Below are 14517 nucleotides of genomic sequence, written 5' to 3'. Positions count from 1 at the left end.
TCCAATTATTGATAATACTAGTTAAGGCTTTTATTAGACCCTGGTAAAGGTACTAAAGCAAAAATTACACTTTTAAATGGTAAAACTGGCTGACACTTTTGCATGTTAATGTGTCCATTACCCTAAATTAACATTTGTTTTTGTTAAATGGTTTAAAGCTACTCTTACCACTTTTTCTGTATTAGCTTCTCCTTTAATCACCTGTTAAGCTTAAGCTAACTACAGTTAAATTTAGTCGCTTTTTGTACAGTTTAAAAGGTTAAACCGAGCCTAAATTACAGTTTTAAATGCTGAACCAGCTCTGGCAATACAGTTTAGACAAGCGTCCAGGAAACCAGTCTTTAAAAATGACTGCTATGTCCTCGCTTTCAGTCTCATCACCCAGCTCTTCCTGCCTGTAGAAGTTATAATTAAACACAAACATCCCTCTTATTCTCAGCTATTTACCACCAACTTTGGTGTAATGTTTCAGAAAAAAATAGATACTAATAGAATTAAGTAAACATAACCGTAAGCATAGCTTAAGATGTTTAGTTAGGTATGCTGTTGAAATTAATCACACAAAGAACAAATTGTTAAAGTTCTAAAGGGTAAACTTTTGTTTATTTGATCCTTTTCAGAAATCTAGGCCAATTTAATTGTTTAACTGAGCAGTGCCTCCAACTTTCCAAGACACAGTTTAAGGTATAAATTAGTTTTAAATGGAGGAACAGATTTCACACAAAATAAAATGAGTTAGTTGAGCATTTTTCATAAAACTAGACAGTTTTGAGTCTTTAGACTGCCTGACAACAGTTTACTAACCTGACTAACCTGAAACTAAGCCTAATTTGGATTTTTAAATGGATCAACATCTTTAAAAATAGTCATAGAAAAGTCAAACTACAGCAAACTTAATTCCTTACAATAAATCTACACAGTTGTGAGCCTGTAAACTGACTGACAACAGTTTAAAGTTAAACCCAGCCTAAATTAGTAGTTAAAAAGGAGTTAATTGGATCCCTTATTTGAAAAGTACAAATACATTTTCATAGTTTTTCAAATTACTGACAACACGGTATCTAATTTAAGGTTAAACTGCCTTCACAAAAAAGGAAACTAGAATCAATTACTAGAGATATCTTCTTTGATAAGTGTAACTGTTCATTTGATCCATTTCATAAATAGAGACCATTTTGAGATTTTACATTGATTGGCGCCTCCATGGAAAGTTGGTTTTACCAAGTTTCCAAGAACCAGTTTAAGGTTAAACCCAGCAGATATTAGAGTTTTAAATGGTGAAACATGAGACAACTAGGTTAGATTTAATTCAGTCATTTTTTGATAAGTACTATATAGAACTGTTTTGATTCTTTGAACTCATTGAAAACAGCTTGTTAACTTTCCAAGAATCAGTTTAGGGATAAACCCAGCCCGAGTTAGAAATTTCAGTAAAAACGTGAAACATTAGAAAACTAGGGTTAATTGGGTCCTTTTTTGATAAGTTGCTTATAGAACAGTTTTAATTCTTTAAACTGACTGAAAACAGCCTGTTAACTTTTCAAAAGCTTTTCAAAGCTTTTCAAAAGCTTTCAAAAGGTTAAACCCAGCGTAAATTAGAGTTTAAATGGTAAAACATAAGAAAACTGAGTTAATTGAGCCCTTTATTTATACATAAGCTTATAGAACAGTTTTGATTCTTAAAGCTGATTTAAAACAGCTTGTTAACTTTACAAGAATCAGTTTAAGGATAAACTCAACTTAAATCAGAGTTTTAAATGGTGAAACACAAGAAAACTAGAGTTCATTTTGGGCCTTTTTTATAAGTTGCTTATAGGACAGTTTTAATTCTTTAAACTGAGTGAAAACTTTCCAAGATATGAGACTTATAGCAGACCTTATTAATTCTAGTTTTCTTATGTTTCAGCATTTAAAATTCGAATTTATGCTGGGTTTAACCTTAGACTGATTCTTGGAAAGTTGACAAGCTTTTCAAGAGTAAATAGTTGTCGATCAATTTAAATAAATAAATCTGTTCTATAAGCTTCTTATAAAAAAGGACCTGGTTAACCAGATTTAGGTTAATTGTGACACATAAGAAAACTACAGTTAATTGGGCCCTTTTTTTGATAAGTTGCTTACAGCACAGTTTTGATTGTTTAATTGACTTAAAACAGCGTGTCAACTTTCTAAGACCCAGCTTAAGGTTAAACCCAGCCTAAAATATAAGTTTAAATGGTAAAACAGCTCTGGAACTGTAGTTTAAACAAGTCAGTGTTTAGAAATGATTGCTATGTCCTCTCTCTCAGTCTGATCCCCAGCTCTTCCTGCCCTACAGGAGCTTATAATTAAGAGTGCAGCGCTCTCAGCTGTTTAACACTAACTTTTTACTGCAGTTAAACTGATAAATTATATTAAATACAGTCTGTATTAATTTAAAATACCTAAATAAACAGCACATAGCTGTTGTTTAGATTGTTATTTGGCTATATTAAGTTAGGTTAGTTATGTTAACGCTAACTGGGTTGCTGGGAAACTTCACGGCGTTTCTTACCGCTCCTCGGCTCTCCACACCGCTCCTCCCGCGGGCTACAGAGTGAGATTTCCCCGCGGTGATTCTGCTGGATGATCCTCTCGGAGTTTCTCCAGCTCCTCCGGTGAAACCCTGCAGGTTAATTGCGTGTTTAAAGCGCGGTTTGGTGAGGTTTAGTGAAGTTTGGCTGAGTTCAGCGGGGTACAGAGGCGAGCTGAGGGGACGCAGCCCCAGTCTGAGAAAAAAAGCCTGATTTATTTTCCCGCCCGTTTTCTGACAGGCCACTCCCGCAGCGTTAGCATATCGGCTAACATTTCACACACTCTAAAATACCCAATATCTGAGGTAAAAATATAAAAAATAACATGTAAAATAATGTAATACTGCTAATAAATATACGCGAATATGATTAAACCTCATAATCTGATAATAATATGAGTTTTTCTCTATTACTTACTTTAATATGTAGCTACAGCACAGGATCTAAACCGTCCAACTGCACACACCTTAAAGGGACTTTTACTGGGGAGAAAAAAAAAAAAAAAAAAAAATATATATATATATATATATATATATATATATATATATATATATATATATATATATATATATATATATACTTTCAATTGTAATATTGGCTAAACTATTACAAATGATATTGATATATTAAATAACTGTAAATACAAATTGTAATATAATTTTAATTTATTTTATTTTACAAATAGTAAATAAAAATATAATAATAATAATAATAATAATAATTATAATTCATGTTTAATATAATAAAAAATAAAAATATTACAAATTGTTGTAAATAATAATAATAATAAGTATAATAAAATAACTATTAATAAAATGTTTAATTTAATTCAAAAGTATATATTTGCAAAAATATTTTAAATGATAAAAAAAATAATAATACATATAAATCAAATATTTTACATAATTTTAAAAGTACATAAAGAATAGACCTGTATGAGGTCGCTAGTCAAAGTAAGAACATTTAAAAAACAAATGGTACATCAACAGTAAATATGTAATTTTTTCTTATTACATAATTAATAATAATATATCACTACTAAAAATAAACTTAGACTTATACTAATACATGGGAAGAAATACATACATAATTATTGTACATAAAGTAATGTAGAGAAATAATTAAATTAAATAAAAACGGGTATTTTGGAGGTTTTGTAATAGAATAAAAGTATTTATAAAATATATAAAATGTGTTTAACCTTTATTAACAGTAGATTAATATACATTATACATTTTAATATACATTATACATTATACATTTTTTGACATTATACAAGTCAAAAAATATATTTAGCTAAAATAATACTAATACTAATAAAAATAAATAAATACTCAATAAACTCAATATACATAAAAAAATATAAAACATTTTCTAATACTATTTTTTATATATGTTACACTATATATAGAAATTAAAATGTATTTTATGTATTTCTGTATTTAGATGTAGCTCTATATGTACCTATTCACAGAGCTACAGCTGTTAGTGACGTAACACCACCTTTGCTCCTCATTCGACGGACTGGTTGTGAGTGTAAATTACTGACCAATCATAGTACAGGAGGGCGTGGCCTTAAGCTGAATACGGGTGGAGAACACATGACACACAGCTGACAGCACTTATATGAATTCCCTGCAGTTTAATCTACAGCCAGCCCAGCTCTGCTTTTATATTTTATCAGTTTCACTCACATCTCTGTTTTATTTCTTTATTCAAGCACATCAGACACACTGAATTCCAGCTCTTTTAATGTAATTGCTTTAATTTTAAGTGATTCTCCAGTACAGACATTATTTCATACAATAATTAATATTTACAAAAGCTTGATAAACAAACATTTTAAATGAAATTAAACACTATTACTCTGCTTTATACTGGGTTATATACATTTATACAAAGAACACACACAAAACAAAAACTGAAAAAAGTGGAAAGCTGGAAGCAATGTTGTGCCATGAATCATTCCTGAAAATGCACCCACATAATTACGCAACACATAAAAACTGGTGGAGTTGCTTTTCGGCCAAGTTGACCACACCTTTACTTATAAAATGCCACTAAAATGCTTTCTTTCTCTAATGCCTGTCACAAACCACTTTTGCTTCTGGAGCAAACGCTGGGTAGAGTGGGAACATGTGGGCCAGTCTAAGGTCCCAGTCTAAAGCTGAAACACATATAAATAATATTTTACAAAGTGTATTTACTTTACACACATATAGTATACAGCAATGTATTATAATAATCAAAAATGTTTTACTATGATTGTTTATAATAATAATAATAATAATAATAATAATAATAATAATAATAATAATATCCAAAAAATACACATACACTACATGGACAACCGTAGTGGGACATCTATCGCTAAAATCAGGGGTATTGACAAAAATATATAATAAAAATACAAAAAATCCTTGATTCTATTTTTTCTTCTATATTTAGGAGCATTGCTGTTTGCTGTGAAGATTTGATTGCACAATGGAAAAAAACTGATCCATAGGACCCTACTTTAGTGATCTATTGGCAAGTCATCAACCGTGCACCATGCAGCTTAATTAAGGGTGTGTCAGTGTGTCTTTGCTATCGTAATGATGGGATAAGTACATCAAAGTCATGTACTAATTCTCTTTTTAATAATGAGTTTGTTTTGGACGCAATGTAAAATAAACCAATCAGTGAGTCACTGATCACCAATCACTCATAATTCCCTTTTATAGACAGGTGCGCTCTGACTTTGGTGGCTTGACTACCTGGACATTTCCAACGCTTCTCTGTAGAGGAAAAAGACCTGCTTGTTCGCACTGTGAAGGTACGTCAGCAGCTATAGACTCTTGGTGGGGTGTAAGATAGCAATGAGCATCGCAACGCACCTAGCGCACGGTGAAAGATATTATCACAGGCATACAACGGCCTAAGCAGCCATATACAGCAATACATTAGGACCAGGTCCCAGTGCACTGACCCTGCCTACTCCACCAATAGCTCCACTATTGGTTCTACCTTCTCCCTTACAGCAGAACATTCCTTAAAACTACGCTCCATTAGAGTGTTTCCTCTGTACTGGACTAAAACCTGCAGACTTGGACGCTCTGTATTGTCTCCCAGTTTGCCGCCTTTTCTCACATCCGGTCTGTTGTCAGCTGGAGGGTGAGAGCAACAATCCCTGCACTTCCTGTCCTTTTCCTCTGTGTGTGTGTATGTGTGTACATGTGTGTGTGTTTCCACTTTGGCCTACATTCATTCTCCCTCTCTCTGTACTGGACACACATTAAAAATCTCCTTTATTGAAAGAATCATAATAAATACTAAACATTTTAATGTAATTCAAATAAACATGATTAAAATAATGTAAATAAAATCAGTCAGATCGGATTTGGTGTTAAATGCTGCGTTTTAAAGAAACACACCCAGTCAGAATGGCTCATAATGGAGGTGAATGGAACCAACATAAATGTTACTACATCGAATATACAGTACCAGTATGGACACACCTTCATATTCAAAATTCTTCTTTCTTTTTTTTCTTAATTTAATTAAATAGCTCAATTATATGTGACGATGCATTGTACTGTACTGGAGATGCAATGAACATTTAGCAACAGTAATCATTTGACTGAAATAAAAAAAAAAACACTTTCTGTTTGAATAAGTATGTTGTTATATCAAACAATGATGAAATCACTTATATCATAAGTCAAATGCACATAGACCTGTCACATATTTTATTTTTTGTGGATGTTATATCAACCCAAAAATTATTATGGTAAACAATATTATTTTCATATTAAGGTTATTAAATGTCCCGACATAATAAAAATAAAATGGCATATAAAAACAATTAAAGCAATTATACTACTTAAAAAAAAAGTATTAATCATAGTTTGGGAAATATAAAGCTCTGGAAAAATGAAGAGAGCACTTCAGTTTCTGAATCAGTTTCTCTGATTTAGCTATTTATAGGTTTATGTTTGAGTAAAATGAACATTGATGTTTTATTCTATAAACTACAGACAACATTTCTCCCAAATTCCAAATAAAAATATTCTCATTTAGAGCATTTATTTACAGAAAATGAGAAATGGCTGAAATAACAAAAAAGATGCAGAGCTTTCAGACCTCAAATAAAGCAAAGAAAACAAGTTCATATTCATAAAGTTTTAAGAGTTCAGAAATCAATATTTGGTGGAATAACCCTGGTTTTAATCACAGTTTTCATGCATCTTGGCATCATGTTCTCCTCCACCAGTCTTACACACTGCTTTTGGATAACTTTATGCTGCTTTACTCCTGGTGCAAAAAATTAAGCAGTTCAGTTTGGTGGTTTGATGGCTTGTGATCATCCATCTTCCTCTTGATTATATTCCAGAGGTTTTCTATTTGGTAAAATCAAAGAAACTCATCATTTTTAAGAGGTCTCGTATTTTTTCCAGAGCTAAATAGATGAATAGACATAAATAGAATATTTCACCATTAGTATTATTATTAAGGTTATGTCCATTTATTGTATGATCGATAAGTCGATAATGTAATTATGGTGACAGGCCTAGATTCAAATAGGAAACAATCTTATCTTAATTTCTTTATTGTACTTCTGTAGTTTTCTTTGATTTTCTTTAACAAAAACACATTTAGGCTATGTAATTATCCAATGGTGAAAAAAGTGCCATTACAAATGAATAAAGACCTTCAAAATGCGTTTGTTATGATTATTAAATATTAATTATTTTGTTTAGTTTCTATTCATTGCATCCCTACACTCGACCTTCAGCAACCCCTCCAATCTTGACAGACGTCCTGAAACATAATTTAACAGAGGCAGAAATGCGTCTGTCTGTCCTGTATCCCTGTATCTGTGTGTAGCGCTGTAACAGCAGGGGGTTAGAGTTAGAACACTCTGACCCTAAAACTCTGGAAACTCATTTCCACTGAGCCGTACGTGATGCTGTGAGAGGGGAACGCGAGGACAGATCCTAGTCTGATCAATACACTGAGCTGTGGGGCTACAAATACCGATCACATAAATCAACTAACCGGAACGTTCTCTCAGACTGGGAATACTGTGTTCCCAGAACCTGAGGGCTTCTCACTTTCACAAAAAATCTAAAATCTAATCATTTATAGTACACTTGCTCCTAGAATTGGCATACAGCAGAACATTCGACTAGTTTTAACAAGTAAATACATTCCTTTTACATTATTCTGCATATATAACTCATCAAAAATCAAATAAATAACATTTATGCATGCACATTTACTGTATTATGTACTGAGAGGTAATAGGGTAGAAATATGCCTATCAATATATATTTTTAAGCATGTTACAAAATATAAACACTAGAACTAGAACAGCCCATGAAATCCTTTGTCTTTGTTTAACTTATTTAAACAATATATGATGACGTTTGATCTTGTTTTTGCTTTTTTTTTTGTAATACTTTATAGTTTCTCAGGGGGACGTCTGTGAAAAATATATTGATAAAACTCCTGCATGTGGACTACAATTAAAAAACAGGAGGACCAGTGAGTTTTTTTTCTTTGCTTTCTTGGTCACATGACATTCAGAGTTCAGTAGCTCCTCCATTTCCACTCACTGTTGTGTTTACTTAGATCTATGTGGAAACCCATGTCCAAAGTGTAATTATGATGTGCGGCAGTGGACAAATAGCTATTGTATTAAACATGAGGCGGAACTCAGAGATGTGCGTCCGGGCGGGACTAAAATTACTTCATTCAGCCTGTAATTTTCTCAGAGGACATCTGAGAAAAATATGTACATGGTCATTCTGGACAGGAATAAAATCACAGAGGACCCCCATAAACAAAAAAAAAATACCCCAGGACGACCTGAGAAACTAATCCCGTCCGGATAGGGCTAAAGTTAACCTGAGTAAAGATAAAAATCAGTTTTTACATGGTTATTTCATTCAAGGGAAAACATTTAGTCATTTCTAAAGCTTTGGGACCACAAGTAAGAACTGTTAATGACAAATGGGGAAAAAACACATAGAACAGTGGTGAACCTTCCCAGGAGTGACCAGCCTCAATAAATTACTCTAAAAGGGCATGAACAACTTATCCAGGAGGACACAAAAGAACCCAGAACAACATTTAAAGAACTGCAGGTCTCACTCACCTCAGTTAAGATCAGTGTTGTTGGGTTTATAGGAAAAAAGGCGAGGTGCAATTACATAATCTCACCAGAGGGGTCTCTAAATCCCCAAATGGTCCAAACCCACAGACTGTCTCTTTAAAATGTGTTAATTTAGAATAAGGAGCAGATGATTAGAACATCATTAGAGAGGATTTTAGATAATAATGTCTTATTTAATACTCAAATAATTGGAAAACAAATATTAATATGTTTAAATGCATTCATTTTAAAGAACAAAAGGTTTTCATGGGGAGTCCTAATCGTTTCTTGACTGTATGTACTGTATGTACATGTGTGTGTAAAAGTTCTGCTAAGGCCATAATGGAGGGGACAGTGGCAGTTTAACAGCAGGCAAAGCAGCAGACCTGAAATTACAGCAGCACAATGCTGTGGAATCGACTTTCAGCAGATAAAATACAAAGAAATAAAGAAATAAAATTAAAAATAAAAGCGTTCAGCTGAAAGTCTTTTTCAGAACATTTTAGTTTCTGTTTTATCTTCACCTACATTTATTCACCTGTCTGAAATCTGAAAGCTACAGATTTTCAAGGGGAAAACATCACTAAAGCTTAAAAACTTACAAAATACTATATTATGCATCACATTCCAAACACCCCATCAGTTTAATATTAATTAGGATAAAATAACCGTGTATGGTATGTGTGTGTAAATTTATTGTGCAGGATTTTTTTTTACCCAAAAGCCTTTACTCCACCTCCTCGACCTCGTTTCACGTCCATAAGCCTCAATGTCAAAAATAAAGGTTCCTAAATGGTTCATATGCCTCTAACTGGTGTAGATGTGGACATTATTTTGAAGAACAATGTATTGAAAGGTTATTTAACAAAGTAATAAAAGTATAATTTTTTAAGAAATATAAGGATAAGGAGCCAAATAAATGTAATAATCCTCAACTGAGGCAAGGATTCTTTAAAGGTGCTGAATATAACAAATTCTCTCATGTTTCATGACCTGTCTGGTCTGTTTGTTCGCAGAAAAAAAAATGCTGGGGTTCCTGGTTCATGGTAAATTGGCGGTGGCATTATTTTTTTTTTTTACATGATGTTACCTTAGGGCAGGGGTGTCCAAACCTTTTTTGTTGGGGGCCAGAAGGAGAAATATATTTGAAGTCACGGGCCACAGACTCTATAATAAAACAAATAATGAAATATACCAATTTAAATAATACATTTTCCTGATTACTTTCATTCACACACCATTTTACTTGACTTACTATCTTTATCTTTGACAGTGTTGTGTAAACTAAGATTTTAAGTTGCATTTCATGATGTCTCTTAATGTTAAACTCCTTAATTACGGCAACATTTAGACTCTTTGGCCCGTTTTTCTGCACTAGAAATGCGCACTCTCTCCGCTTTTAGACTCTTTGGCCCGTTTCTGACACCTAGCGTTCAAACTTTGAATCTCACATTATAAAAACCTGCTTAACAGCGGCACAACTTTCATTCTATTTCTAAAATACCTCGTAGTTTGGACACCCCTGCCTTAGGGGCTCCTATAATTCCTGAAAGAAACATTCTTTAAAAGGTACCTTAAGGAACCATCAGCTAAAAATAATACATAAAGTGCTATTGTTGTGGAAGGTTGTATATTTGTAATTGCTATAAGAACCATTCTAGGTACCTTAATTTTTAAACATGTAGTCTCATTGTGTTAAGAATCAAAGTGCTCATTCATTGGCTGATTACGAGTTACAGGTTACGGGTTACGTTCTGTCTGTCTAGCCGGTGCCCGGCTCCTCCCCGGGGCCCATTTCCACGGTCAGGATCTCCTCTCCTCCGTGCTGCTGTGTGGTCATACGGATGATCACGGTGCTGTCCGTGGTTTCTGCTACTGCGTCTTCGGTGTCGTCGGGCGGGGCCGGCCGGGGGAGCGGGGAGCGGCGGTGTACGGGGGAGGAGGGGGGCATGGGACTGGCGGAGGGCTGAGAGAGAGAGAACAGTCAGACACAGAGGTTAAACTTATAAAGAACAGCTCACCAAACAAATTAAACGCCACGGGAGAAACTACATGATATTAGACTTGGAGCTTAAGGCCAACACTGGAGCTATTAGATCTCTTACATCTCAGAGGACAGAGCTGCAGCTGCAGCTGATGTGTTTGCAACTGTCTGTCTGTCAGAAACAAGTGTTTACTGGTTATTATGAGCCTGGGCCAGTTCCGATCCTTTGTTTTTTACCGCTGTGCTAATTAGGACAACTAATTAGACACTGATTTTAATCATAATTTTTATCTGTTAAGCTTCATTCACTCCATTCATTGAGGACTCTGTTGTGGGCACTCTTATATATATATATATATATATATATATATATATATATATATATATATATATATATATATATACTCTCCATAAACCGGCTCTTGCAATAGTTTATAGCTACAGTAATTTCTGAGTGATATTCTAAACTAAACCTGCAGAAAACAGCTCTCACCACAAATGAGCTGCCCAGTTCAGGTACAGTTAGGCCTAGAAATATTTGGATAGAGACACAATCTTCATAATTTGGGCTCTGCACACCATCAGACTGGATGTTTAGATTTAATTTAAGGCTACATTCTGTAGGAACCGAGAGCGAGCGTGTGAAATGGTAGCTGAGGTTTAACTGAAGCAGCCCTGCTAGCTAGCTTCCATGCTGCAGCACCGATCTCTGTAGTGTAGTGTGGGTGCTGGCAACCTCGGGGGTGGAGTTAGTGTTGGGGAAGGAGCAGCAGGAGGAGTCAGAGGACAAAACTGACACAAACTCTGGGAAGGACTGCACACTTAAAATAGGAACGTACTGCTGAAGCCCTGCTGACAAGAGCTGTCAGTGCTTTCACCCAACATGTTTCCTTAATATCTGATGATACATCCTGATCATTTTATCATTTACTACTAAAAATGAGTTACATTTTGGTCCTCCTTGGTTCAAGGGTTCAAAAGTAATTATAATAATTGGACTTTATCATAAATTAAATGCTTTTTAAATGATTTTAATACTTTGTTGAAAATTATTTGCAGGCAATGACTGACTAAAGTCTGAGACCCATGGACATCACAAAACTCTATGTTTGTACTTAGGGGTTTTCAGTTGTTGCTGGTTTGTGGGTTTTTCTGCCTTTAGTTGTTTCTTAAGAGATTGATTTTACGACACAGAAATTGAGTATTCTGCAGTACCTGAAACAATCCCAACATCTAAACCTAATCTATATTTTTATTCAGCCCCTGAAAGTCTACACTTCAACTGCGTCTAACAGGTATAATCCAATTAAATCCAGTATTATGAAGAATGTGTCGCTGTCCAAACATTTATGGACCTAACTGTAGTTCAGTAGACTGTATTATAAGATACTGTAGATAGTAAACACTCCTCCATAAAACAGTATATTTAAAAAAGGCACTACCAATCTAAATAAATAAGTGCAGAATATAGATATAAATAAAGTGATTTTACTGCAGTATTAATCTGCAGCACGGCTTACCTTAACTGTCTGTCTGCTTTGTCTACAGAAACACAAAGATCAGATTGGATGATGAAATCAGTAACGGCCAACAGCTGAAATTAATGCATTCGGATCGTAGTGTTCGTACCTCCAGCAGGGCTCCAGAACTTTTGTAGCTTTCCTTCAGCTTGGCGAAGGTTTCTCCTTTGGCCACCTCCAGGGCGGCCTTGAAGAGTTTGGGCGTTTCTGGGCGTGGCGGGATGACCTCGCCCGTATCTTTACCCTCTTTCTCATCAGGCTTCTTATCCTTCGTCAACATCTTCCTGTAAACATGAACAGCAGAGGGTCAGACTCCTGCCTGTATATTAACCCTTCCAGACCTGAATTATCTCCAGTGATGGGGGGGAAATGTAAGAATGCAGTTTTCTGTCTGTAATGCACAGAAAAGAAGACCCTAATTTTCTACGTTTTTGTTTTTTCATTGCATTGGAAGTCTGTGTGTAATATTTTATATTTTGTATTGAACTTTTTATTTTATAAACAGTGAAAAAAAGATTAAATTAGATTAAAGATTAAATTACTAAAAATTAGGATTTTTCTTTAAATAAGAATTAAGAATATATTTTATTTATTTACTGATTTATTAGTTTTAGTGGTGTCAACCGATTAAATCAATCACAGGAGAATTCTGTGATTAATCACGACTAATCACACTTTTTCTTTCTTAAGACTAAGCTTTTGATAATGGGTATATAAATGTGTATAAAAGAATCAGTGTTTAGGAACACTTAGATGTGTATTTTTGGAGCCAATCCCTTAAAAAATAACTTTAAAAATAAAAATAGGATTAACTGTTTCTAAATGCTGATACTTAACTGAATTGTTGGGACAGTAATAATGGTGTAGTGTGGGTTACCTTTTTTGTTACTGTATTATAATATCTTATGGTAGTTCTAATGCTTTTATACTAGAATATTATAATGTGTTACTGAGTTTAGTGAGTCTTAATGGGAAAAATAATGCCAGTGTAGCTCCATATTCCACACTCAACAGCTTAAAAAGAGGAAACCTGTCATCAGGTTTTATTTTATAAACAGTACAAAAAGATTAAAATGTTTAAAAAGTGTTCTAAATCACCTTAAATTACTAAAAATGAGCTGTTATACTTTCCCTTAATGGCTCTAGTACTAGATTATTGTTTTTCCAGTTGCCTAAATTAATTCTTAAATTTTATTTGTTTTTTTTTTCCCTAAAAACTCAGTACTGTTACTTTTAGTCCTGTTAGTCAAAACTTAAAAAGTAACAGGAGTGATTTTTTTTGTCATAAATATCAATTATTTGAACATGCAGTCAACCCTTTCTTTAAAATAAAGACTTTCTTTAGAGAAAATAAAATAAATTTGTGAACTTGCTTTTAAACATGCTTTTTAAATTGTCACACAAATCTTTGGATTAGAAACCTTGTAAAAGTAAAGCTGCCTGAGTTTAACCAGTACATGTTTAGTAGTTAAATATACATAGTTAAATATATGTGTTAAAATTAGATTCAGAGTTGAAAAAGATATAAAAAAATTATTTCAATTTGGAAGATTTACAACAAGCAAATGGCACCTAATCAGTGGAATGGCTCTTAGATTATTCTAAGTAGTACTGTAAAATAGTTTAAGTTTAAGGTTTTTGTTTTAGTCAAGCTAGTCATAACAGACAGGCGTGTGTTTGTCTATATATATATATATATATATGTGTGTGTGTGTGTGTGTTCTCTAATAGCTAATGGAAATCTTGGTTAGGACTCTTTGACTGAGCCCCTCCCTCACTTGGCCTTCTTCCGCAGTATCTTCTGGGACTCAGGATAGTGCACCAGGATATCCGCCAGGTCCTTCTTATCCAGGATGAAGAGGTTAGCGAATCCGTGAGCTTTAACATTAGCCGTACGCCTGTTACCACCACCGCCTGCCAGCAAGCTGAAAAAGAACAGCGCAGAAACAGAGCTATTAGGAAGACAATTAGGATTCAGGAAGCACTCAGACAAACAACAAAAACACTCACTCTTTTATAACCACTCATCTTATATATTCCTTATGTATTATCAAGCTCCATGTTGAGTTATATCAAATTTTGTCATCCATAAAAAATAAAAGTATACAGGAAACTCAGATACTAGGTATTTTTGTGTAGTTTTGTGTAATATTTTGTTGACAGATTTTGTCTAATCTGCAAACAAATCAGGCTATTTGCAGAAAATGTGAAATCAAATTATGTACTAGCCCAGATATCTTCAAGTACGATCTTATTTTAATTGAATTATTTTCATTTAATAAATTAGTTAATCAGGCTGACCCACAATTGCATGAGAAAGGAAAA

General features: G+C 33.9%; 2 protein-coding genes across 13 annotated transcripts in view; both read right to left on the bottom strand.

Annotated features, from left to right (window-relative positions):
* The window catches only part of kifc3 (kinesin family member C3), an 89711-nt gene extending 86723 nt beyond the window's left edge, over window positions 1-2988 (bottom strand). The window contains exons 1-2 of one of the 2 annotated variants that reach the window (XM_049483758.1): window positions 2970-2988; window positions 2534-2644 (exon numbers count right to left, since the gene is read on the bottom strand). The gene's annotated coding sequence lies outside the window, so the exon portion shown is untranslated. Of the gene's footprint in view, window positions 1-2533; window positions 2878-2969 lie in introns of those variants that run through there. The other variant, XM_049483757.1, reaches the window with a different exon arrangement.
* The window catches only part of cngb1a (cyclic nucleotide gated channel subunit beta 1a), a 168081-nt gene that overhangs the window by 66895 nt on the left and 86669 nt on the right, over window positions 1-14517 (bottom strand). For 9 of the 11 annotated variants that reach the window (XR_007440777.1, XR_007440776.1, XR_007440772.1 and 6 more), the window contains 3 exons: window positions 13971-14117; window positions 12302-12476; window positions 10193-10654 (listed from right to left, as the gene is read on the bottom strand). Coding sequence is in view for 2 of the 11 variants with exons in the window: in XM_049483754.1 (XP_049339711.1) it covers window positions 10451-10654; window positions 12302-12476; window positions 13971-14117 (526 nt within the window). In the remaining 9 variants the exon portion in view is untranslated. Of the gene's footprint in view, window positions 1-10040; window positions 10655-12192; window positions 12215-12301; window positions 12477-13970; window positions 14118-14517 lie in introns of those variants that run through there. The other 2 variants (XM_049483755.1, XM_049483754.1) reach the window with 2 other exon arrangements.

This window comes from Astyanax mexicanus, chromosome 9 (genome assembly GCF_023375975.1).
Source record: "Astyanax mexicanus isolate ESR-SI-001 chromosome 9, AstMex3_surface, whole genome shotgun sequence".
NCBI lineage: Eukaryota > Metazoa > Chordata > Actinopteri > Characiformes > Acestrorhamphidae > Astyanax > Astyanax mexicanus.
Note: the sequence above shows the minus strand (reverse complement) of the source record. Positions and strands in the feature narration are given on the sequence as shown.